Here is a 24,025-nt window from a genome sequence, read left to right as displayed (position 1 = left end):
GTTTAAATGATAAATTACGTGATACGTTTAAATAATGAATTAAATGGTATGTTTAAACGATAAATTAAATGGTATATTTAAATGATAAATTAAATGTTATATTTAAATGATAAATTTAATGGTATCTTTAAATGATAAATTAAATGGTATATTTAAAGGACAAATTAGAGGGTATATTTAAATGATAAATTAAATAGTATGCTTAAAGGATAAATAAAATGGTATATTTGAATGATAAATTAAATGGTATATTTAAATGATGAATTAAATGATACAATTGTATTTAAATTTTATATCGAATGCTTTTTTAACATTGGGTAGTATTATAGCATTAGTATTGAACATTAGGTATTAATTAGCATTAGGTAGTATACGAGTGAGAAATGGCGGTCTAAATACGCCTTTAATTATGCCATAAATACGCCTTCAATTATGGTATAATTCTCGCCACCAATTATGCTATAAATTACGCCTCCAATTATGCTATAAATTACGCCTCCAATCATGGCAAAAATTTCGTTAAAGATAAAACTCCTCGCAAGATAAAATTCCAGAAGAAGAAGGATTTCACCTTAGCTTCCAATCGAACACTTTCGTTTGACACCTTGTGGCCGACGCCGGCTCGAGTTCCACGTGAAAGGTCCCATAAGTGGCTCGCGACAGGATTCCACGGCGTTCGCGTCGATCGCCGGCAAAACGATCGGCGGGCACCGTTGACCCAACAAATCCGCCGCAAGGAAAACAGCAATCGTCTTAAGTGACCGAACCGCCGGCGAACTCTCCTCGGCAAACACGGGAAATTTGCTCAGAGTTCTCGGATTACTCTAGACTTAATTCGCCATGAAATACAGGCTGCCGCCTGGCCCCCGGACCGAGCGCGCGCGCGCGCGCACACGCCTTCTCGAATTTCAGGTTTGTTTGCCGGCTAAGTTGGGACAAAGGAGCCCTGGCTTCCGCGAACAACGGCGCCACTCTCCTCGCTCGAAAATGTTGTTCCAGCCTTAACGGACTGAGACGGAGGCGTTTCCGGTCCAACAACGTGTTCCCCCGCAGTCGCGCTGGCAACGACCGGATATCAAAACGCGGCGCCTTGGCCAAACAATTACTCATTAACATGAGAAAGTTGCAGGTGCGTCACACACATAACAGACCACCATAGCATTACTATACACTTTAAACCACGACTCCATTTTTTTTTTTTAAACAATCTATAAACGACGTGAATTGTTTTTAGTTGATAAGAGGACTAGTTTTGTATTGCAAAAGTGTAACGCGTTTATTTTGCATATTCTGCGTATTTCGTGTGCTTTGCATATTTCGCATATACCGAATGTGTTGCATATTGCATAAGCTTCGCATATTTACGTTCGAAAACATACGCAATAATGTATTGCATTATATATGATATTTATAAATGAATGAGCTGTTATAGCTCGTTCCGAATGCGTAAAATCCGCAGTCATTCTGGAATTGTAAATTAATTCGTTTTCATTCGGTCGTCGAAAGAAAATGGAAAATTAATATTGTTTGTATTGTTTAAAAGCATGAAAGCTCATTTAGCGTGTCGTAGCGTGTTTAATGCGTTGGTATCGATAGTTAATTGTTAAAGTAAATGTAAATGCACGGTAAATGTGAATCATATTTTCTAATCATTGTAACTGTGAAGAAAATGGTACAGTAAAGGATTAACTCTTTGCATTCCTGTGGCGACACTGAGGCACCAGTATAATTGTTGCAGCACGTTTCAAAATAATTTTTATGTTATGAAAAATTATTGAAAGTACAACCGTTGCTGCATGAGTTGTAAGATTCAATTTTAAATGAATAAAATACATTTTCTCATGTAAAATGGAAATGCTACATGTCAGAAAAGTTATTTTAGAATTATAATTAAAATGGCTTCGAGTACATAGGGTTAACGCAGAATGAATTGAGCCCCAACTCTTTGGCAATGAATCTCTATTTTATTTTCCAAAATATTTTAACATTTTCCAAAAGTGTTCGCTAATAATTACAATAACATCCGAACCGTCAATTTTGAAAGTAACCTCAGTCCATTTATATCAAAATTTAAAAATTCAATCCTTCGCGTCCAAGAAACTTTAATTTAGAATATGTACTAAAACAGTCGCAACTTTTAAGCGTAACGATGTTACCGCAACGAAAAGCGACAAATGGACATCGGCCACTCTCAAAAATAAACAGCTCGCTCTTCCAGCAACGAATTAATCGATCACCGCCGGCAATTGTCGCGGAACGTTCGAACGAGTTTCGTTAAACGGTCCCGCGCAGGTTTACCGGGTCCCAGGATTCGTTAGTTTCTCCGCCGCGGTGTAAATTGAGCTATAATTTTCCCGGCCAGCCATCGTAATCCCACGCGAGTTCCTCGAGGAGGCGTTTGTCATAAACATCGCCCGCGTCCGGAGGCAGATAGCCGTGGCTCTCGAGCTCCTCGTCGTGTCCCGCGGTCGGATCGATGCGCGGTGGTTGTTCGTTCTGCAAGGAAGTTCCGCGGTCAATTCTTCGGACTCGTCCTTTATTGCCATCGGCGGACTTAACCCTTTGACTAATGTTTTGCGCCTATTGGCGTCCGAAACACGTTGGCTTCCCGGCACTCTAGGCGCCAATAGGCGTCCAGAACAATTTTCACCTGTTTCGCTCGTTTATTATTAAATATTGTAAAATTAACCCTTTCGCTACGGAGCGTATTACTGAATAGTTGACACTGAGGCATGGAATCCTTCTTGTTCCCTAAATTTGACAGTGATATTTATTGTATTTGGTAATATCACTTTATTTTCGTATATATAGCGAAAGGGTTTAATGTAATAGAATTCAGTATTTTGAATATTTCAATCCTTTGCACTCGAGTGGTGACTCCGAGGCACCATTAAAATTTTTCTACCACGTTCCAAAATAATTTTTACATTAACAAAATTTAGATCTAAAAAATTGTCAACAATAAAACTATTGCTATGAGTCACAAGAATCAATTTAATATATATAAAATACACTCTGTCACATAAAAATACTAGAAACATAGAAATACTATAAACCAGAAAAATTATTTTAGATCTATAGTTGAAATAGCTTCGAGTGTAAAGGGTTAATATACTATTAACTCCTTCGAAATGCATGTCTAAAGAAAAACTTTGCCGTACCCGGTGGACGTCGCGAGTGAATTTATACTATACGTCCGGTGCGTGCCAAAGTATACCGTCGCCAAAGGGTTAATTTGGCTCAGCGGAAATCTACTTGCCGTGTCCCGAAGTCGATTGTACTCGTGATTGTACACCCTCGGCCCGTTCTCGCGGTATCTCGGCGGCTCGGTTGTCCCGTGCAGAACCAATACGAACGATCCCATCGTGCCATTATTCTCCTTCGGGCCGGTCTGCTCAGACGGAAGGGAATTTAAACACCGATACGTTCCAAGGGCCCGCTTATCGGTACCCACTTATAAGCTGGGGGATGGGGGGGGGGGGGATATATGGCTGCGGGCGCAATCGATCAGCGTCTTTTTATGTTAATCACCTGGTCCACGATGTCGAGCAGCCAGCTGCCTCGAGGATTCTCGCCCCAGGTTGCCACTGACATGAATTTCCAGCTGCTGAAGCCGGCCGACGAGTCGTCTAGCTTTCTCGGTTTCAGGAGCTGCACGGTTGTCCCTGAAAAATTAGGCTGTCTGATTTATGCCAGTAAAACTGGATTCTGTAAATTAAAGACTAAAGAATATAATTTTATTATTATATACGCATATGTCAGGTCTGTTGGAAAATTCGATTTGTTCTTAAAAAGAAAGAAAACAATTTTGTATGCACCTAATATTTATTGCATTATTTTAATAATTTTAGTGACGGCAATTTATGAATATCATTTTTGTCGTATACATTTATCGTATTACATTTTTGAATGTAATTTGCCAGTGGATGTAATTAAATCGAATAGAAATTCGTCTAGATGACATTTTATTCGAATATGATTTTATTTAAATAAAAATTAAATTAAATAAAAGACTATTTCTTATTCGAATTAGATTTTATTTCTACAAGAATTAATTCGATAAAGAAAACATATATTACAGTTTATCGATTAATTTCAACAGAAAATTCATATTTATAATATATTATTATATATTTATTTATATATGAAATATATTTATTTATATATGAAATATATTTATTTATATATGAAATATATTTATTTATATATAAAATATATTTATTTATATATAATTACTAATATATAAAATGCCAACAATTATACATAATCTGTTCGAATAACTTCGAACAAAAGCAGAAGAATTATTCGAATAAACAGAGCAATTGATTAATTTACAACGAACAAGTAATGAATGTCACTCGATAGAAACGTTCGGCGGTGAAGGATTAATTCCAATAATGATTTCAGATTCAATATTTGTTCGGACCGAGAGGGATAATGGCCAGCCGTGCGGTGGAAAAAGGTGGCCGATGTAAAACTGCAAATTGGATAACTGGTCGCGGGCACCGAAATTTTCATAAAACCCCGCGGGAAATGCGAGTGGATAATGCCCGAGGAAAATCGACACGTTAAATCGACGGTTGTAACGATTTCGTTGTAATTCACCGGCTCCTCTATGCTTGTCAATTAATCTCCTCGACGGTGGGCGCGCGCGTGTTTTTCCATAAACCGCGGCTATCGATTTTTGCTTACAAAACGGCAGACGTTCCCATTCCATCCTCTTTAACACTAGAAATGCCAGAGGGATCAAACTGACCCATTTAGAATTGTTTGCTTCGCAACTATGATATACGCGCCGATGTTTATGCCGTATAATAACACGCGAGTCGATCGATTAAAAACTGTTATTAGTTCATGATTTTCCCACGTTGCTTCTCGCTATTACAAAATATTAAAATCAACAAAATCTCCGTACCATCGCGTCGGTAATTTCGCCAATTTCCACCGTAAAATTCATCTTTACTAAAAATCAATACCAGCAACGTTAACCGATTTTTTTCGCAAAACAGCGAAGTGTTTGTTTATATAAATAAACTCGGTTAACAAACTCCCGTCTATCGATATCGGTAGCAGCGCCGATATGTAATTTCATTGAAATGCTCTGAACGAAACCTCGTCACAGAATTATTTAATTTCATTATAAAAAATTCAACGGTTAATAAAACAGAGAAATTAAATTAAATTAAATTGTTAACTCTGCTGAAATGCTTTGTATCATATAAACGAAAAATGAAACGAGGATTTATATCGTTAATCGTTAACAATAAAAACGAGATTTATGTAATCACAGTCGAAAAAGACATTCGAGCAATTTTATTACAATTATTACGGTTAGGTATCTTTCTGGTCTTTTTTTACTCGTACTGACATAATCTTCGCGATATCATCGATGTATCAAAGTATCGATAACATTATCGATGGTCGCATCTGTAGCGCGTTGCACGCAGCTGCACAATAGCGCGTACCGTAGAGAGGCTCTCTAGCACGGCGCCTCGAATTACCGTCGATCGAGCCTGTTATAGCAAAACCCGTTCCCCCGTAATCCGTCGTTTTTAGACGCAACCGGCAGTTTTTCCCGCAACCTCGCCGACTCTCCGCGGAAAATCGTTTAATCGATAGACAAGTGGACACGGACCGGGCGAGGGAGGAGGGAGGGAGGGAGGAGGCGCAGTTAAGTGCAGCTGCGTCGGAAGAACGAAGTTACATTCGCCGCGGAGACTCGCGCGCGAGCGGCAGCCGGTTTCTCTCGATTTTCCTCGGCGGTAACCAACTCCATTAATGTCCCATTACGCGATATTTCCCGAGCAATCGAGACGTCGCGGGGTGTACGCGCGAGATTTCATTTCCCGCGAGGTCGACCGGCAACATTCTCCGGGTCACTTTTCAACTTTAACCCTTCCGCGCCGTTTGCCGGCCTATGGCGCCCGGATCGCGTATTAAGCTCCCGCGACTTTTACCGTTTCATCAGAGTTGAGCTAATTGAATTTTGCAAAAGCGATTCTACCTTCTTAATTTTTTTATTAATCGTTCTATTGCCGTAGGGTTGTATTATTTTAAAGGTTTCTTTTTCCATGCAAATGTTCACTGTACGAATTTATTTTATTTACCGGATTATTTATGGTGATTGTGATTACTGGTACGGTAGTTTGCTATGTTTAACTAAAGAATGAGAAACGATATAGAGCGAACGATTATCGATTTCCTGTCTGCCGGATGATGAAATATTGAATTTCGCAAAATTATTAGCTTTTCGGTAGAAAATCGGGGCCACCTTCGTCCTTTTAAATCGCATTATTGTAGCTGTGATAGAATAACAAATGATACGAAAATACGGAGGAAAATATAACTTAAGATAGCTATAAATATAAACGATTTAAAATTCATATGGACCCGAAAACAGGTGCTTTAAAAGTTAGAGTCCTCTATGACAAAAAAAAAAACAATTTCATCTCGACTTAGAAAAAGAATAATAATTATACTAAACAGATTAGAACGTTTCAACTCTCCGCGAGCATTTTGCTCTCGTTTTTCCCTAACCAACACGGCGAGCGCTTGCAAAACAGGTTCGACAGTTTCACAGGAATATGCTCGCCGTGACACAATCGAACGGGCCGGGGAGGAAGTTAGGCTATTTGCTGCGGGTTTGCCCAAACAGTGAGTCGTCGGGTTAAATTGCTGTTCGGAAAACCGTCAGATTTATGATTCCAGAGCCGAGCGAGGGAGGGGGGAGGGGGGGCGCTTCCGGGCGGACGCCGCGACGCGAAATCGATTTCGAGGGAGACACGTACCACGGCCGCATCTGTGCTCGCCGTAAAAATGTTATTTTCGAGACGGCCTCCGCGGCCGAAGCCCGTTCCGCGCCGCGACAACTACGTGACGCGGGAGTAGCGGATATATTATCCTGGAACGCCATCGAACCGCATACTTGCGGTTGTTTCACAAGCTCTTTATACGGCGGACGTACTTCGGCGAGCTTGTTGCGCGCGGCGGCGAACGGATTAGAAAGAATGCACGGGAGATATCTGTGTTTGCCGAGTATTAGGACGAGTAAACTGCGACCTACTTGCGCGCGGCAACCTTCGAAATCGCCTACCATCGGATGGAATATTCCGTAATTGGACACCGGATGAAAGACTCGTGTGCAGACTTTTAATTGAAATCGAGATCCCTTCGTGCGCCGTGCTCGCCCTTTTTTGCGAATCGAATTAACCATTTCGAAGATCTCGTTCGCTTTGAACGTATGTTTTTTGCGAACGATATTAACCCCTTGATGTACCATTTTCTTAGTTTCGAGGATGAGCACTTTCTCTACTGTAAGAATTTCTTAACATTGCGTTTATTGTATTTTATGCAATTTTTAACTCTACAATAATAATATGAGTTTAGTTGTGAATAATTAATCTTCGTAGACTGTTTAGAGAATGTTGTCCAATTTCTTAAATTAATACGAATATTACAAATAGTTCCGGGCAAGCGAATTTAATTTCTAAAGAAAGAAGTTCCATTGACAAAAACGTGAACAAGATTTGTAAAAGAGTGAATATAATTGACGGGAAGATTAATATGACGTGCAGAAAGGATGGAGTAATTTGGGCGGATAAAGTTAAACAGGATCTAAAAAAAGGTATATTCTCTAGTGAAAAACGGTGATCAACAAAAGGATTCGAGCGCAACACTTTAAAAAACAATACGTTTCGCTAACGATCTCCCCACCCCCGAAAAAGAGCATAAAAGAACAACACACCACAGAGTCTCGAAGCTACCGCAATTTTCCATTTCGCCGGATTTCCGCTAGAAACGTAGCGGTTGAAGTTTCTAGCCCACGGTTTCGAAGCGGCGCGCGAAATAATCAGTTTGCCACGTATTATAATTGTTTTCATCGCCGTTAATTAATCCGTCCCGTTTTTTGTCGCCCTGTCTGTTCGCCGCGGGCGCGCATGGAAACCGTTCACAACGAGCAACGAACATCAAAGAGGAGCCGTCGTGGCCCCGTGGAAATGAAAAGTGCATACCTGAGGGCGCGGCGAGCTGCATCTGTAGCGCGCCGCGAAGACTGTACTCGAGGCTGACCTCGATCTCCACGTGTTCCAAAAACGTTATTCGGTTCGGCGAGGATCGGCACTCGTCGCCAGCCTCGAACCGCAGCCTCCTCGAATCTCCATACGCCAGCCTCTTGTCGATTCTAAAGCGAAACGGCCGTGAACGCGTATTTCCGGTCCGCTGGTACACGGTAATCTTGTCGATGGGTACACTTGAAGTTTCCTGGAATACTGACTACGATATCGAGCGGTACGTCCCGGCGTGACGGCGCGACGAGGCCCGATCGTTCCATCGAACGAAATCGTCCGCGCAGCTGTTGCGCTCGCGGATCACGCGGGGCTGCGGTTTAGCGCCCGCGAGACATTCGAATATACTTGGGAATGCTTGGGAATTACTCGAGAGTAATTAAGAGTACTTGGAAATATTTGAGAGTACTTGAAAATACTTGAGAGTACTTGAAAATACTTGAAAATACTTGACAATACTCGAAAATACTTGACAATACTCAAAAATACTCGAAAATACTTAAAAATACTTGAGAGTACTCGAAAAACTTACGAGTACCCGAAAATACTTCAAAATATTTGAAAATACTTCAGAATACTCGAAAATACTCAAAAGTACTGTAGAGTAATCGAAAAAACTTAAGAGTACTCGAGAATACTTGAGAATACTCGAAAATACTTGGAAATACTCGAAAATATTTTAGGATACTCGAAAATACTTGAGAATACTTCGCGACGATTCTAACGCGTCGTCTAATTAAAACAATACATATTTAATTTTTGAAAAGTGTATCGACCAAAAGGTGCTTCTAATCGAATATTGTACTGTTTAAAAAAATATTTCCCGTATATAAAAAAGTAAGTGAGTTAACCAGGTTATCGCTTGCATACCTGTCAAGTAGAAACTACCAGTTACAGAAATTACGTTTATCGCAATGGTTGCTGGGAGCCGAATCCGATAGGGGTTGCGTTTTCGGTCTCCGAGCGTGGAGACGGAACTGGAAAGACGGCAATTCCCCGAGCAACGCGATATATCCTCGAGACGCTCCACTTTTTTTCGACCGCCCTTCTCACGGCCCGGTAACGAATGAGTCAAGTGGCCCTAGCGGCCCGTTGAATTCCAGCGCTGCGCTTTTTAAAGGGACAAGGACACCTGGAGGGCCGCCGGTGGCTTTGATTGCGAAAAACCGGCCGCGTTCTTAGCGTCGATCCGCGGCAAATTGTTCCCTTCATTCTTCTCCGAAACGATGAAAGACGGGCGAGACTTTTTCTTTTCTCTCTCTCCACGCTCTGATTTTCCCGCGCGCCATTTCGAGGATTAAAATGTTACCGAAAAAAGGTTATTTAAACGCGACAAAGAGAATTTCCATTTTCGAAGTGACCTCGCCGGCCTCTCGCGGCCTTGGCATTTTTTCTCCGCCGTTAGAGAGATAGTTCTTCATTAGAGGATCTTAAAAATGATCGGACTTTAAGTCATGGGTAACCAGAAATTTAAAAAAAAATTCTTATCAGCGAGAAGATTGTAATATTATTAATTTAACAGAGACAATTATCTCGCAATGAGATGTGAAAAATTGTCATTAGAGACCGAAAATAAATTAGAAAATTCTCATGAAGATAAGATCGAAATGTCATTGGTCTAAAATTAATAAAGACGATTTCTCCTAGTATGCGACGTTAAAAATGATTTTAGGTTACTGGCTAAATGATTTAGAAGATTCTCACGAACACAGGATTGAAATGTCATTAGTCCAAAAGTAACGGGAGCCGACGCAGCGTATCAGATTTGAGATTACGAGCCGCCGGAGATAATTACGGCGATTCTCGCGCCAAGCGAAAACGATTTTCTCCAACGAGATGCCGAATCTAAGTGGTTTATTGAACAGTGGTTTGTTAAGTGGAATATTAAAGATTTCCCGATTTCGAGATATTGGTTTTCCACTAATAATTGAATGGGTTTTTCGCGAACGGTGGATGTGTTAAATCGCATCAAAAGTAACGAGTGCCGCGATATCTCCATCGGGACGTCAAAGATTACCAGATTTCAAGTTATCGGCGGGCCGGGAATAATTGAGGAGATTCTTATCGGCCCGCGGCAAGCGGATGAAGAATTCACGGAACGAGATTTTCAGTACGGAATGCCCGTAGTGTGCCGCGGAGCGCGCACGGCTAAATATTCGATGTTTAAAGTGCCGTCCGATATCGCATTCGAGCGCGCTAATCTAAATGGACCGCGAGAGGTAAATCCTACTTGCGCACGGAGCGCGCGCGAGCGCGCGCCGTGTCCGGGATAGACCGTGCTATGTCAATATTATCGATTAACAAGCACATTCGTCCATACCGCGTTTTGGGTAGCTTGATAAATTCTTCACTCGTACAGAAATTTGTGTTCGCGGTCGAAACGCATCACACGCGGTTGAAACCAGATGTACCGGTTATCCCGGCAAAGCGCGCGCGCGCACGAGAGAGAGAGAATTTCTACTCGAATCTTCGCTCTCTGAATGCTCTCGTTTTTTTTTCTTTTTTTTTAAAACATACTTTTTCAGAATATTGACAAACCGCCGCTTTTTTTACAGTTCGGCATTTACCGATACGCGATTTCTTTCTGCCACAATTTGCCGAAACTGATCGGTCGCGTCGATCGGCGGAATCGACGCGAACAAACTCGGCGAGTTGTGGAAATATTCCACTTTTCGTAACGCGGTGAAATAATTCGAGCTCTGACACGTATTTGCGGCCGCGAAGAGAAATGTCGCGACGCTTTCATTTCCATGCACGGTCGCTGAAAGTTTCGAACGTTTATTCTTCGTATTGGTAGTATTTCCTCGTTTCGTTACTTTCTATTGAACCTACGGAATTTGTTTCCATGATTTATATTCATCTCAATACGTAAATACTGTATTACACGGCTCAATTAATTTGTAAAGCTAGATCGTTTGAATGTGTGGCGATTTTTCTTACAGCCACAGATATTTCCGATAGGGTAATAATTATTTAAAGTTTACCGTCAGTATTCCAGGTGTAGTGTAATGTATAGTCTTCGCGCGACAAGAAGGCACTGTTGGGTCTACTTTCCCCCTCTTACCGGCTGCCCCTCCACTGAAGCTACTAAGTGGGAGAACCACAAGACGTCTTCTTGTCGCGCGAAGACTGTACCTTTAATTCATATATTGTAGCCTGCTTTTAGCACACGTACGACGAGCAACGAAGCGACAGATCACTTAAAAATAATAATCTATTTTAATCTTTGTTATTATTATAAGTTTCGCCTCCAAGCATTATAGATCCGGATAATCTACGTTTTATTTCTCTTCAGCGAAGGATAACGCGACGATCGCCGGAAATAAAATGCTAGGAGCTGATGGATCGGCCAAGAAGCATCGCGTCTCGTCGCCCGTCGCGCGCTCCAATTAATCGTCGTCCACTTACATTCCGGCGACGTCCACTTTACAAATGGTCTTCCCGGGTACGGTTGTCCAATTGGAACTGGCGGCGACCAGCGCGAAAGCGTTCATAAGCCCGAAGCCGAAACGTGAGTTGAACCAGAATCCGGCCGAGTTTCGGAACCACCCCGGGTTCTCCCTGAAAAGTTGACGCAATTACAGAGTCGGCTTCGCGGCCGGGGAAGAATGACCGGCGTAAAATGAAACAGCCGCTGCCGGACGCGAAACCCTTTTCGACGGCCGGTGAAAAGCGGCTTCGCAGTTTCGAATCGCCACGGCTAATTTCGTTTCGTCTTCCAAAGAGGATCTCTCGAAGTTTATACTTCGCGTTTATACTTCGCATTTATACTTCCGGAGGACAGGGAAGCGGTTTGAAAGCCGGCGCTCATCGCCGGGCGATTTCGCCTAGCCGATATGCCGACGCCGGATAAAAGCATTGTTCGCCCCGGTTCTGATCGAGTGCCGGACACAATCGCGCAATCGGGTTAGCGAATTCGGGCTATCGCGCGGATCCTCGCGCCACGTCAATGGAACTCGAGATTTTTAATAAATCCGATTGGTCCGCGCCCTGGCAAATCTCGAAGAAACACGATCCAAAGGTGAATCTATACGCCCGCGATTGTGCAACCGGCTGACACAACCAGGATCTTTTGTAGAAAGAAAATCCAATTTTTTAGCACGGGGATATCCATCAGATAGGCCCCGCCCTCTGACCAATAACCAATCGGGCATTGTTGTGCACAGGGTGTTCGCGATGTTTCGCAGCAGTCTTTATTCTTAAAGGATAAACGTTAGGAAAAAAATGGAAGAGGAGGAAGTTGTACTATATTTTATTAGTAGTATGATAGCGCGATGTTCATTTCTTTAAATGGAATTTAATTTAGTTTAACCCCTTGTCGTGCCATTTTCTTTAGAAGTTGCACGATGAGAATTTCTTCGATCGCACTAAATTCTTAGATGAAAAAGAAAATTTTATATCTATGGTGTGCTTATATCTACTTGAATGTTTAAATATTGGCAAGGAGAGAATTAAATTTTATTCCCAGTTAAAGGAACGGATGAATATTCATACCCAATAGCTTATTACTAGAAATCTCCATCACGAGTCTGACTCGTTAAAGTACGTCAAGGGGTTAATATAATATGAAAGTGTACATTCGACTATGTGATATTTCTTATCGATCACAGAAGAAGGACAGACAGAAAAGAACTAAATCTTCGGATACTATCAAGATACAAGTGCTATCTACTCCATAAAAATCTAATCTCAAGTATCTCGAAAGCCGCGCGAATTTCCTGACCGTTCTACTATCTGCCCTCGCGTATTTCCGCTCTCAGAAGCTAAATCGCCAAACGAGCGGAACGAATTTATTTTCGAACGGGACCGCCGTAGAACGTCCGCGATTTAGTCCCTCGGGAGGACAGGCAACGGTCTCTGGTAAATAAACCAGGAGCGAAAGGGTTGAACTTCTTTTGTGCGCGGCAAAGCGAGACGCGCGAGTATTATTTTGACCGGGGCAAAGATCCTCCGCTTCCTGTTTGCCCCGGCTCAATTACTAGTTCACGTTGAAACGACGCGACCTACATTCCACTCCCGGCCACGAACCGAATAAGAATGTCACGACGCTTTAATTCAGCCCCGATTCCGCGGCGCCCGCCGAGAAGAATGCGATCGACTCGTGTCCCCCCCCCCCCCCCCCCCCCCCGGCCCGCAGCGAGGAGCGGCTCCGCGCCGCCCGTCGGGGATGAATGGAGCGCGAGAGGTTTACTCCGAGAAGACAATCTGTCAGAACGTCGCGATGGGATTCCTTTGATAGAGGCGGGCCGTTGTCCGACCGAACGACGCCGCCGCGCCGTTGCATAACGAGGCTGATGCATCCCCATCGAATATCGGAAAAGCGTGACGCGCCGGATGATTGGATTTCGACGGCGTTATCATTTACGGAAACCGACCGATGTCTGAGGAAATGTACAGTTCCCGTCGGGACCGAGAGCAACGTCGGAGATTAAAAGTTAGCGTCGCGATTTCTTGTACGCGGTGTTTCATAATTCGAGGAAATTGAATTTAAATGTCAGCGTTGTGAAGAATATCTTGAGCGAAAATAATGGACTATATTGTTTTAATATCCTCTAATTTTAATTCCTTTAATTTTAATTCTGAAATTCGCGGTCTATAATAATAAATTATTAATTAAGTACACTCATACCTGACTGATATTCGCATTCAATTTTCTCTAAAACAAAGCCTCCCACGCAATTTTCTTCTCCTGATTTCAGTCCTATTTCCAGTCATACAGTCAGGTATCTGCCTGACAATGTGCACCATAAATAGCACCCTATGCATCTGCAAAGCCACTAGTTATATTAATTCTACCGACGAAAACGTGGCAGGAATTCAGTAAATCGTTCTACACTTTCATATTTTTTAAACGGTCCAGTTTTCGTAATTTTAATATTTACGAAATTTAATTACAGTGCCAAAACAGCAAGGAACGACGACTATGAAAAACAACTTCGAGGACTGTATACCAGTATTACCGCGAAAGTTTCCAAGTTAATTACACGTTAACTTTAACATGTTAACTTTTCATTTAACTGGCGCGGGTCAGGACACTGGAGGTGGTAAGCGCAGCAACTATCTCGCGAATACTCCGGAGAATATTTTATCTCTGAAGAGAATTTGTTTATGAACAGACCACGGGCGTGGTGGTTACCTGAGAAGCGAGAATTTCTAGTCGAAGTATAGTTAGGATGTTTTATAGTAAGTGGACTTTGGAATAGAGGGAAGCGAGCTCTTCATGGGGGATTTTGATTCACGTCGCTGACCTAATTGGTTTCGGAGAGTTTAGAGTTCAAGGGTCCGGGCATCGTTTCACGAGAGCTGTTCTTTCGTTGTTAAATTCGAATTCTTGGAATTAAGTTACTGATCGTAACAATGAAATATAAAATTGTAGTCCTCTCTCTGTAACAAGTGAAAGTTTATCGAGGATCTCCGATCGGTTTCAAAATGGCGGACGTTTGACTTTTCGGTAATTTCGACATTCCCGGCGAGCTTGATAAATACATTATTATATATTCACGCACATAATGACCGATGCTAATTGACGTGCCGTTGCTAATGAATATTAATCGTCCATTAAAATTAATTAGATGTAAAATTCTCATGTAAATTAATACGTTTGCGTACCAATCCCGCAAAACTGGTATCATGTACTCGGATCCGTTTTATGCAAGACTTTATTGAATCCCGCGCTGAACGCAGATTTAATGATGCTTTGATACGGTCCCCGTTACTTTGTGCCGCCTATGAATGCGGCTCTTGTATCCAATAGCTTCTCTTGAAATGTACCGTTGCATTACGATGCTGATATTTCCCGCAGTAATGGGATGCTTTGGTTGCCCTCGGACGAGCTTTCGCGGACGAAATTGAAGACGCCGTTGTATTAAACAACTATCGTAGAGTCTCGTGCTCACCTGAGGGGGCTGTACTCCGAGGTCCAGACGATCAGGTGCTGCACGTCCCGCCAGGTCAGGTTCTTGCTACGAAAGGAACAATTAAATTAGATCAGTATAATTATCGTCTTTTTTTCTATCGACGAAAAATTGTCACGATCTTGACTAGAATTTTTATATTAGGTTGGAAACTATGAAACGGGCGTTTTCGTTTGGTCTGCGCTCAGCTGCGGCGCCCGTTTCATAGTTTCCAGCCTAATAAAATATTCGACACTGAGAGTATGAAGAATTTACGTCCTATTACGACACCGATAGATCATTTTACAGAATAGAAAATATCGAAGTATATTTTTATATTAATAAAGATTTCAGGCGATAATAATTCAAACTTTACGTCTATTTGAAAGAAGAACATTGTCATTGCTTTATACTCTTTTGTAAGAAGATGAGTAATATTTTTTTCTTGACAAAACCGTTCATCGCCGCAACGGTCGAAACTAGGTCTATTTAATGGCAGCCTCGTTTCGTAATCATGGCCGAACATCGGCGCCGTAACAGCAACAAAACTCGTCGCCGTTAATAACTTGGAACAAGTTCGGACGCAACGTCGTCGGTCACAAGTTTCGCAATCTTGCGCGCGACGACGACGACGACCACCACCGTCCTGAAATATATTCGACCAAGAAAGACAGAGCCGGTGCGATAACTTTTTTCTCTCTCTCTCTCTCTCTCTCTCTCTCTCTCTCGCAAAGCCGTGAAAGCCTTATGCTAATTCCGGCCGGGGATGGATTTATCTTTAATGCGTTTCCTGTGTCGGAGCCGTGTTTCCGGCAGCGACGTTTCCGCGGACGAGATAGAAAACCGGCGGGCAACAACCGGGCCGAGGAGAAACTCCTATCTCCTTTTTCTCCCCGCGCGATAGAAAATTCCCGGGGCTTTCCCGAAACTGTCCTGAAAGCTCGGTAATGAACCGTAATGCGAGGAGATTCGCGGACGCGACGGATAAATCCACGGGGCCGCGCGCGGCCGATTGTACGGGGGGGTTGGGCCCGCTTCTTCTGCCGCCCCGACGGAAGCGAACGATAAGGGAAAAGTTTCGCCGGAGACAGGAGATTCAACGAGTATCAGCTCCGAGGACTTCGTACTTCACTTGAAGAGCCAGAGCCAGGATCCCGGCGGCTAATGGAGCGGACGCCGATGTGCCGGTGTGCCTCGTCGTGCAGGCGTTCCCCAGGTCCGTCGTAGCCTGGCGAGATAGGAAAGAAAGTCCATTAAATTAGCCGCGGTTCACTTGTTCCGTTTGCAACCTAACGGGGCAGCTCCACTGCGGATTAAAACAGCCCGTGGAACCACTCTATCTCTCGAATATATTTTCTACTAGGAATTAGAATTTTAGAGAATTCATTTTCTTCACCGTTCGCTGTTCGTTTCCGGGCGCAATTAATTTTATGTTCGTCTATCTCAAATTTCATTCTTTTCATTTTCTATTTCATTCTTTTCCTTTTTTATTTAATTCTTTACTTTTCTGTTTTATTTTTTAACCAATTAGCTGTGTACATCTATTTTTGAGATCAATTTTGTGTCTGTTTTATGGATCACACTGAATGAAGTTTTTTTTGATAAGTTGTTCTAGAATTATTGTAAAATGTGCGAAATTTATGAATATTTTGCACGACCATTTTAATCTGAAACGTAGGAAGAGCACTTTTACTGTAGAATGTAAAATCGTCATTTACTTGTGACATGTATACATGTCGTTCGCAGCTAAGAGGTTAATAAGATGATCTATTTTCTTCATTTTTTAATAGAAAAATTTAAAATACCTTATTAGACAAGAACAGAATATTTTATTGGGTAAGTGACATTGTCACCGTATGGTAGCCGGCTCTATTACCCTAGGCAATTTATTATCCTGATTATAATAGAACACTTATCCTCGTACGAAATTCGTAGATAAGTAAATAAATGAAATTAATTATTATATATTTCCGGAAACAGTTCACTATCTTCTCAAGCTTTCTCGCAAGCATCACAAAAACAATTTCGCGTCTCTAGCGCCAAGGAGTTTGATACAATTTTTCTGGCACTCCAAGTTCTTCCGTCTCTTACATATTTAATTCGGCCGACTGAATAATTCATTAGATTCAAATAAAAAGACTCCGTACGTATCGCACGGCGAATATAAAATTAATTATGCTTGGAAACGAACAAAGGGCACGGGCAACCGACTGGAGTAATTGGCTGCCCTATTCGAACAACAATGAATTCGAACATTAAAGGACGGGATAATCAAGGTTCTGCCGGTAATACTGCTAATGAAACGGCCGGATTTCCTTTGACTATATCCGGGGGCACTCACTATCATCTGGTCGTGATAAGCGCCGCTGCTGTAAGTCGTAGCCATGGTAGCCGGACAACTTTCCCCGTACCAAGGGAACCTTCCCGCCTGGCTGGCCGATCCAACGGCGATCGTGTAAATGCTGCCCACGTATCCGTCGCAGCCGCAATCGTCCGATTTCGAGCCCCCGTTTCCGGATGCCCACACGTAGATGCTCCCGCGGCCGGCCCTGCCCTGCACACACACACACAAACACACAAATACGCACACACCCACACACCATCGCAGGTCCACGTAAAATCGATAAACGTAATCGCATCGCGCCGCCGTTTTGTAAATATTAACTCCGGCTGGAGATATATTTTTCGCGATGCATCCGGCGAAACAACGGCGCGCGTCGCGCCGGGATAAATATGCGCCCACGGGTATAAATATGCAGCCGGGGAGAGAGCTGCTGCTCCTCGACCTCCTCGCGCGCGCGATTTATTCTTCATCCATATTTAATCTTTTCACGGTAACGCTCGAGATTTTAAGCCCCGCCGCCGAGAGCGAGAGGGGCGGAGCCGTGTCGTCGACTTACGTGGAACGCTTCCTCCGAAATTCGGCGGTGCGCTATTTTCGTGATAGAACCTCCGCGGGGCTAATGAATAGAAATTGTGCTCGCTGGGGATTTATTCCTCGCTGTTTCGGATTGTTCTCGCGGGCGCGTTTTTTTTTCGTTCGCGTTGCGATCCGCGAAATTGCGAAGAGCTTCGATGGGTGATGATTTCTGGGCTAACGTATACAGGAAATGAGAATTGTCTTTGTTGATTGGTAGATGCAGTGGCTATAAGTAACTTGTACTGGATATTGGATAAATAAGGTTAGTCTATTTCAAATTAAGTTATTTTTTAAAGCAAGGGTGAAACTGAGATAATTTAGAAATTAGAATATAATTAGATATATTCTATTGAGGCTGTTAACCCTTTGCGGTCGACTCTCAGGCGCCTCTAAAAATTATCATGCCATGTTTTAAAATAATCTTTATCAAATTTACTAATTAAAAAATTGTTAAGAGCTATTATCTGTCACATGAGTTATAAAATTCAATTTTATAATGTATAAAATCCTCCAGGTTATATAAAATGGAAACACTGCAAGTCTCAAGAAATATTTTGGATTTCCAGTTAAAATGGTTCCGACTGCAAAGGGTTAAAATTACTGTAATCCATGGAATGAGACAATAGCATTCTGACAGAAATAATAAGTAATATACTAAGATACAAGTATGATATTTTGTTAAATGTCAGTAGAAGTTTCAAAGTTACTCTGAGTCTAGAATTACCACTTCATTTAAAAATTAAATTTGGTAAATTTCAAAATGCATGGAATGATGCATAGGTTGGAATGGATTGTTCGTGCGAGCGGAGAGGGTTACGAGACGTTCGCGGAACATTTTCGTTACGGTCGCGATGTTCCATGCATGGGAATACGTACTGTAGCAATTCCACGTTCGAGGGCCTCCTCAGCGAGTCTCCCAGGAGCCTCCAAACTTCTGCCGTCGTCGGCGGGACCCCAAGAGGCGGTGTAAATGTCCACAGCTTCCGGTTTGTAACCGAGAGCTTCTCCCTCGACGCGATCGTTCACCAGACCGTCGAGAAGCTTGATCCCGCCGACGGAGGCCTCGAACGCGACGCCTACGCCGCACTTCCGGTTGTTGGCCTCCATCGCTATTTCGCCGGCGCACCTCGTCCCATGACCGTTCATCCCTAACAGAATCGGATTTGATCGAACTACCGACAGAACTCGTTTGCCGATTTCAACTTTCGCAACGCCGTCGGCCTTTATCATATTTCTATTTGTCTTCTTTCTATCAATTGTTCCCTCGAGGCCTGCACAGTCGCGAGCAAAAGTGCGCAGCACCGCGGAGTCTCGTGGAAATGTAGATTAATTAATTCCTTAACTAATCGGTCGGATCTCTCGGCGAGTGTAATTGCGGGGTGAATGTAATTAACGTTGTGATGTAGTTGTTTTCATTTGCGTTTGTAATATGGGGGGGAATTTTACAGAGATAAAAGTTAACGCAACGTTTATAGGTTTGCACGTTTCATTATACGCGGATTACAATTGAAATAGGCAGAGTCGAGGGAAGATAAATTTTTGAAGTAGTAACTGGACTCTGAATGTTTTTATCCTCTTGTGTAATGCAGACATTAGTGAATTAATTTTTTCCTGGATATTAGTTACATGTCATATCATTTAAAAATATCATTTAAAAATACCATTTAAAAATATCATTTTAAAATATCATTTTAAATATATGGCATCTATATGCATTAATATAAATACATATCCATACGCAACTACTAATCGCTACACGCAAAAATAAAAACGTTCCGTTATCAACTATCACTATCTACCTGATAAGTCGTATCGAGGGAGAGGATCATCGTCGCCCTCGTTGACGTCGTAGCTGATTTCCGGATCCTAGATCAATAAATTCAGAAGAGAACGATGCGAGAGTCGCTTCCACCCAGGACTAGCAACCCTTAAAACAGCATCCCCTGGCATCTGTGAGCCGACAGGGGTAGCTGAAACCAGGCTATCAAAGAACTCACATAGTTATTCCGTAGATCGTCGTGGGTGTATTCCAACCCGTCGTCCAGGACAGCGATCCTGACGCCACGGCCAGTTACCCCCTGTCGATACAAGGGTAGCACGTTCAGGTCGAGCTTCGGCAGAGCTTTGTTCGACCTCGTGTCTTGCTGCAACGGTTGATAAAGCAGCTTTATCTTATCGGCGAGCCGCCAGCCAGAGGCTTTAGCAGAAGTCCACCCCGTTATCGATTTCAACGGGGATGCCTCCGCGATGCTATCTCGCGAGACGTTAAAGAGACAACAAGCTCATTACCAGGTACCACTCCTGGCTCCACAGCTCGTCGTTGAACATCAGCCTGGGATCATCGGGATCGAAATAGTCCTGAAACCCTTGATCGTCCTCGACGCCGTTCGGTCGATATCGATCCAACTCCAGCCTCTTCTCCCTTATCAAGGGTTTCTCCGACTCGACGTTGGCCAGCGGAACGTAGCCCCGCTTGTGTCGCTCGATCCTCTTCTGCTGGTCCGCCCAAATGATCTTCCCGGAAGCAGGAAGTCCGGTCAGAAGATAATCGAACTCGGCAAATAAAAACAATATACCTTGGCGCTCGTGTTCAACGCTTTCGGCGAACGAAAACCGCCCCGCTTCTCGTGGCCGGGTCCTTGGCCCTTCAGCCACACGTACGTATCCTTGAATCCCAGGACCTGTGTCAACACACGCGACAGAGACCATAGAAGTAATATCCGACGTCAAACTGACGTGTTTACAACCGTCGGGATCGCGAAACACAAACATCTCTCGAACCGGCTTTTAATTAACGACGGCTGAATTAATACGGTCTTTGCGATACCCGATCTCTCGGCGACGATTTAAAGCTTGGAAATCTCAACTGATGCGAAGGTTCTGCTGCGGTGCTCTCGACTGAAGGGTGCAATCGTGATTAGATTGGCTCTTTAATGGCTGGGGATGAAATGTTTGTTGTGCGTCGTTAGGGGGTTGAATGATTGATTCGATGTGATTGTAATAGATATAGCTTTAATAGATGTAGTCGTAATAGATATAGTTGTAATAGATATAATTGTATTAGATAAAGCTGTACTAGATACACTTGCATTAAATACTAATATTTAATCATTTTCCAAATACCAAAGGGAAGAACAAATTTGTTTTTCTTCTTCTGTGGCCTTTTTATTATTTCGATCAGTCAGTTCCCAACAGCGAGCATGGAATAATAATATAATTAATATCCATCAGTATGCACTTTCCTTTTATTTCACAATATTACACGTACCCATGGAAACTTCATAATTGAATTCATAATTTAATAAAATCAGCATTCGTCATATATTGAAAACAGAAAAATGAAAATAATTCTCTTCGAAGGCAAAGATACGCTGCAGGATATTTACGTCATGCCAAAGGGTTGAAGAACTAATTATTCCAGATATATTCGACAGAAAAGATCCCATCGGTTAGAACTTTTTCTAATGTACCATTTATCGCATCAACAGCTAAATAAAAAAAGAAGCAATTAAAAGGGGTCGAACGTCTGATTAACCCAGCCATAAAGACAACTGCGCGAAGTTATCGACGAAATAATAGGAGTCGCTGGGTTAATATGAAAAATACACAGGACAATTTTTGCCGGCGCAAATACAAAGGGGAGAGAAGAAGCTTCGGAAAATATCCCGGAGAGAGAGACTCTCTCATGGTATACGTGTATAGGTATTCGGGCGATTCGAGGCTCGATTGTTGCGGGGTTAGTTTGTCCCCTCGAATCGAGCACCCTCGCCACTCGAGCGTCGGGGGGTGAGACACCACGACGCCACGTTTCAGCCCTTCAAACGATCGAAAGGGACGCTTCGATCAGGAGACCACGAGGAGACAGTTGGTGTTCCCGGCGTTCGTCGAGCGCGAGCGGGAAAGGAAACGTGCGCGCGCGCGTTCTCGCGAGGGAGAGAGAACAAGAGAGAGAGAGGGAGAGGGAGGGAGAGAAAAAAAGAGCAGGGGAGTGGGGCTTTTGGGGGAACATCGAACGTCTGAAATGGAGTATCGTAACGTTATTATTATCCGGCGCCACGTGGCGACCGCGTTTTTGTATGGCATCCGCATGTGTCGCTCGGTCTATGGGGAAAGGGAGGGGGGAGACCACCTGGTCGGAGTCACTCATGGGAGAAGCCACGATATTTCCGTAACGACCGGCCTCTACTCGGTCCTTCTGCCTTTTATTTCGATCCACCTCCTGACACTCTGCTTTTCCGACCGGCTTGCGCCTGATAGTCTATCGATCCGGCCGCTACTCTGATTGACGATCGCGCGAGCGCGCGCGCGCGCGCGTGTGTGCGCGACGATAAGGTGTGACGTACACGTGCGACGAAGGATCGCAGGTGGACGGGTACAGTCGTGGACACCGATATTTCGTGGTCGTAAAATCGGCCGGGCCATAAAGTAATGGGGTTGCCGTGGTTGCGACAATGGGCTTTGATTTGATTTTGATTTCGGCGCGAAACTTCACCGTGAATTGTTTCTAAAGTAATTGCTATACTGTAGATTTTTTGTATTAATGACAGAAGTTGGCAGATTGAACGCAAAACGGGGAAGGCAATATTTACAGATTTCTAGAACACTGTTGCAAAAAATAACTGAAGAGATAAAGAAATTTCTATTTAATTCCTGTATTTAGTAGTTAATATAAACAATTTTTATTTTATGTATTATTGTACAGTGTAGTGATTATCTTAGGGTTTGGTCGATTTTCTTTAATTATTCATTTATTCATAGGGAAAATACTTTCATACAAGATTAAGTTGACGCGTAAGAGTATAAAAATAAAAATAATATAATATTTTCCTCGGCAATGGTATGATTAAAATCTAGTTAATAAATAATTCAGCGACACTGAGAGCAAAATACAACGTCGAATGGCAAATGGTTCATAAATAATTGTATTAAATCTCTCAGCTTTCAAATAATTTCTTCCATCTCTAGATAACATCTCAGGAAAGAAACATCGACGTCCCCCTCCGCGTTGATTTCTCGAGAACTTTTTTTTATCGCGATGCCCGCGAGTTTTCTGTAATAAGTCGGCAGCTAATTTCACGCGTTTAACGCGCGGCGGTCGTAGATTTTAATTAAGGTTTAACAGACGAAATCCTCGAGGAAACGTACGAGCCGCTTGTTTAATCCGCGTCGCCGCGAAAGAGATACGAGATTTTAATTTGCATGAAGATACAGTCGGGCCGAGTGTGTTTGCTTTATTTCGCCGGGCGAGAGACGCCCGGGGTCGGGGCGCCGTCGTTTTTCGCCGGCGACTTTATTTTCTATTTCGCCGCAGAATGGCAGAGTAGATGGCTCGTGTCAAAGTAATTTTTTGCGCGCACTTGAGCTCTCACGGCGACTTTGTGGGACACCCAGTACGTGGGGGGAGTCGTCCCGTACATTACCGGGCGGGGAAGCGGCAGCAAGTAAAGCGAAATGCCGCTGTCTGTGCAACCCGATGCATATCTCCTCTCCGACTACGGTAACGCGATATCCCCCGGTTCTCTATCTCTTTGGATCAATTCCGCGTTTACTCCGGGCCGCATCGCGGGTAATAAAAATGATTCGGTTCGCCGGCGACCTCCCCCCCACCCGCGGCGTCTACGTCCCACGATATTAACAATATCGCGCCGCCGATTGTATTTTATTCGATTCCCGCCGCGCGCGATTGCTTTCCCTTTCCTCCCCTCGATTCTTATTTCGTTCACGCCTTTGATTTTCCACGCCTTTTTATCCCGTGGACTCCACCGAATCCGTCAGCTGGTCTTTACAACGGCGTTGTTTATGCAACCGGTATGATTAAATTCTCCGTACGCAAACAAGCCGAATAGGAAACGGTTATCGAGAAACTTTCCATTCTCTCGAGCGGCCAATCATGCAACATAATGCACCTTTACCGGAAACTTTTCCGCTGAAAATTGAATCCGCGACTATATCCTAAGTCTGCGCGCTGTCCAACTTTTACTAGCCGGTAAATTGAACGTTCTCTTACTACCCCCTCCCACACCGTACTCAGAAAACCAAGACAGCGCGATGCCGTCGACTGTCATCCGCGTGCGCGCCCGACTTCCCCGTATTTTATTGCCGGCAGTTGCTCTGTATTATATTCGCCGGTTGGAAGAGGGACGCCG

General features: G+C 43.2%; 1 protein-coding gene across 1 annotated transcript in view; it reads right to left on the bottom strand.

Moving 5' to 3' along the window:
• Positions 1-2,343: 2,343 nt before the first annotated feature.
• LOC144467651 (neuroendocrine convertase 1) overlaps positions 2,344-24,025 on the bottom strand; it is a 38,162-nt gene continuing 16,480 nt past the window's right edge. Inside the window, exons 2-14 of the mRNA XM_078176541.1 lie at positions 20,456-20,560; positions 20,169-20,393; positions 19,877-20,023; positions 19,679-19,745; positions 18,756-19,027; positions 17,301-17,513; positions 16,087-16,187; positions 14,963-15,028; positions 11,475-11,627; positions 8,013-8,182; positions 3,532-3,665; positions 3,260-3,391; positions 2,344-2,496 (exon numbers count right to left, since the gene is read on the bottom strand). Coding sequence (XP_078032667.1) covers positions 2,344-2,496; positions 3,260-3,391; positions 3,532-3,665; positions 8,013-8,182; positions 11,475-11,627; positions 14,963-15,028; positions 16,087-16,187; positions 17,301-17,513; positions 18,756-19,027; positions 19,679-19,745; positions 19,877-20,023; positions 20,169-20,393; positions 20,456-20,560 — 1,938 coding nt within the window. The remainder of the gene's footprint in view (positions 2,497-3,259; positions 3,392-3,531; positions 3,666-8,012; positions 8,183-11,474; positions 11,628-14,962; positions 15,029-16,086; positions 16,188-17,300; positions 17,514-18,755; positions 19,028-19,678; positions 19,746-19,876; positions 20,024-20,168; positions 20,394-20,455; positions 20,561-24,025) is intronic.

This window comes from Augochlora pura, chromosome 3, assembly GCF_028453695.1.
Source record: "Augochlora pura isolate Apur16 chromosome 3, APUR_v2.2.1, whole genome shotgun sequence".
Taxonomy (NCBI): Eukaryota; Metazoa; Arthropoda; class Insecta; order Hymenoptera; family Halictidae; genus Augochlora; species Augochlora pura.
This window is presented reverse-complemented; position numbering and strand designations above follow the sequence as displayed.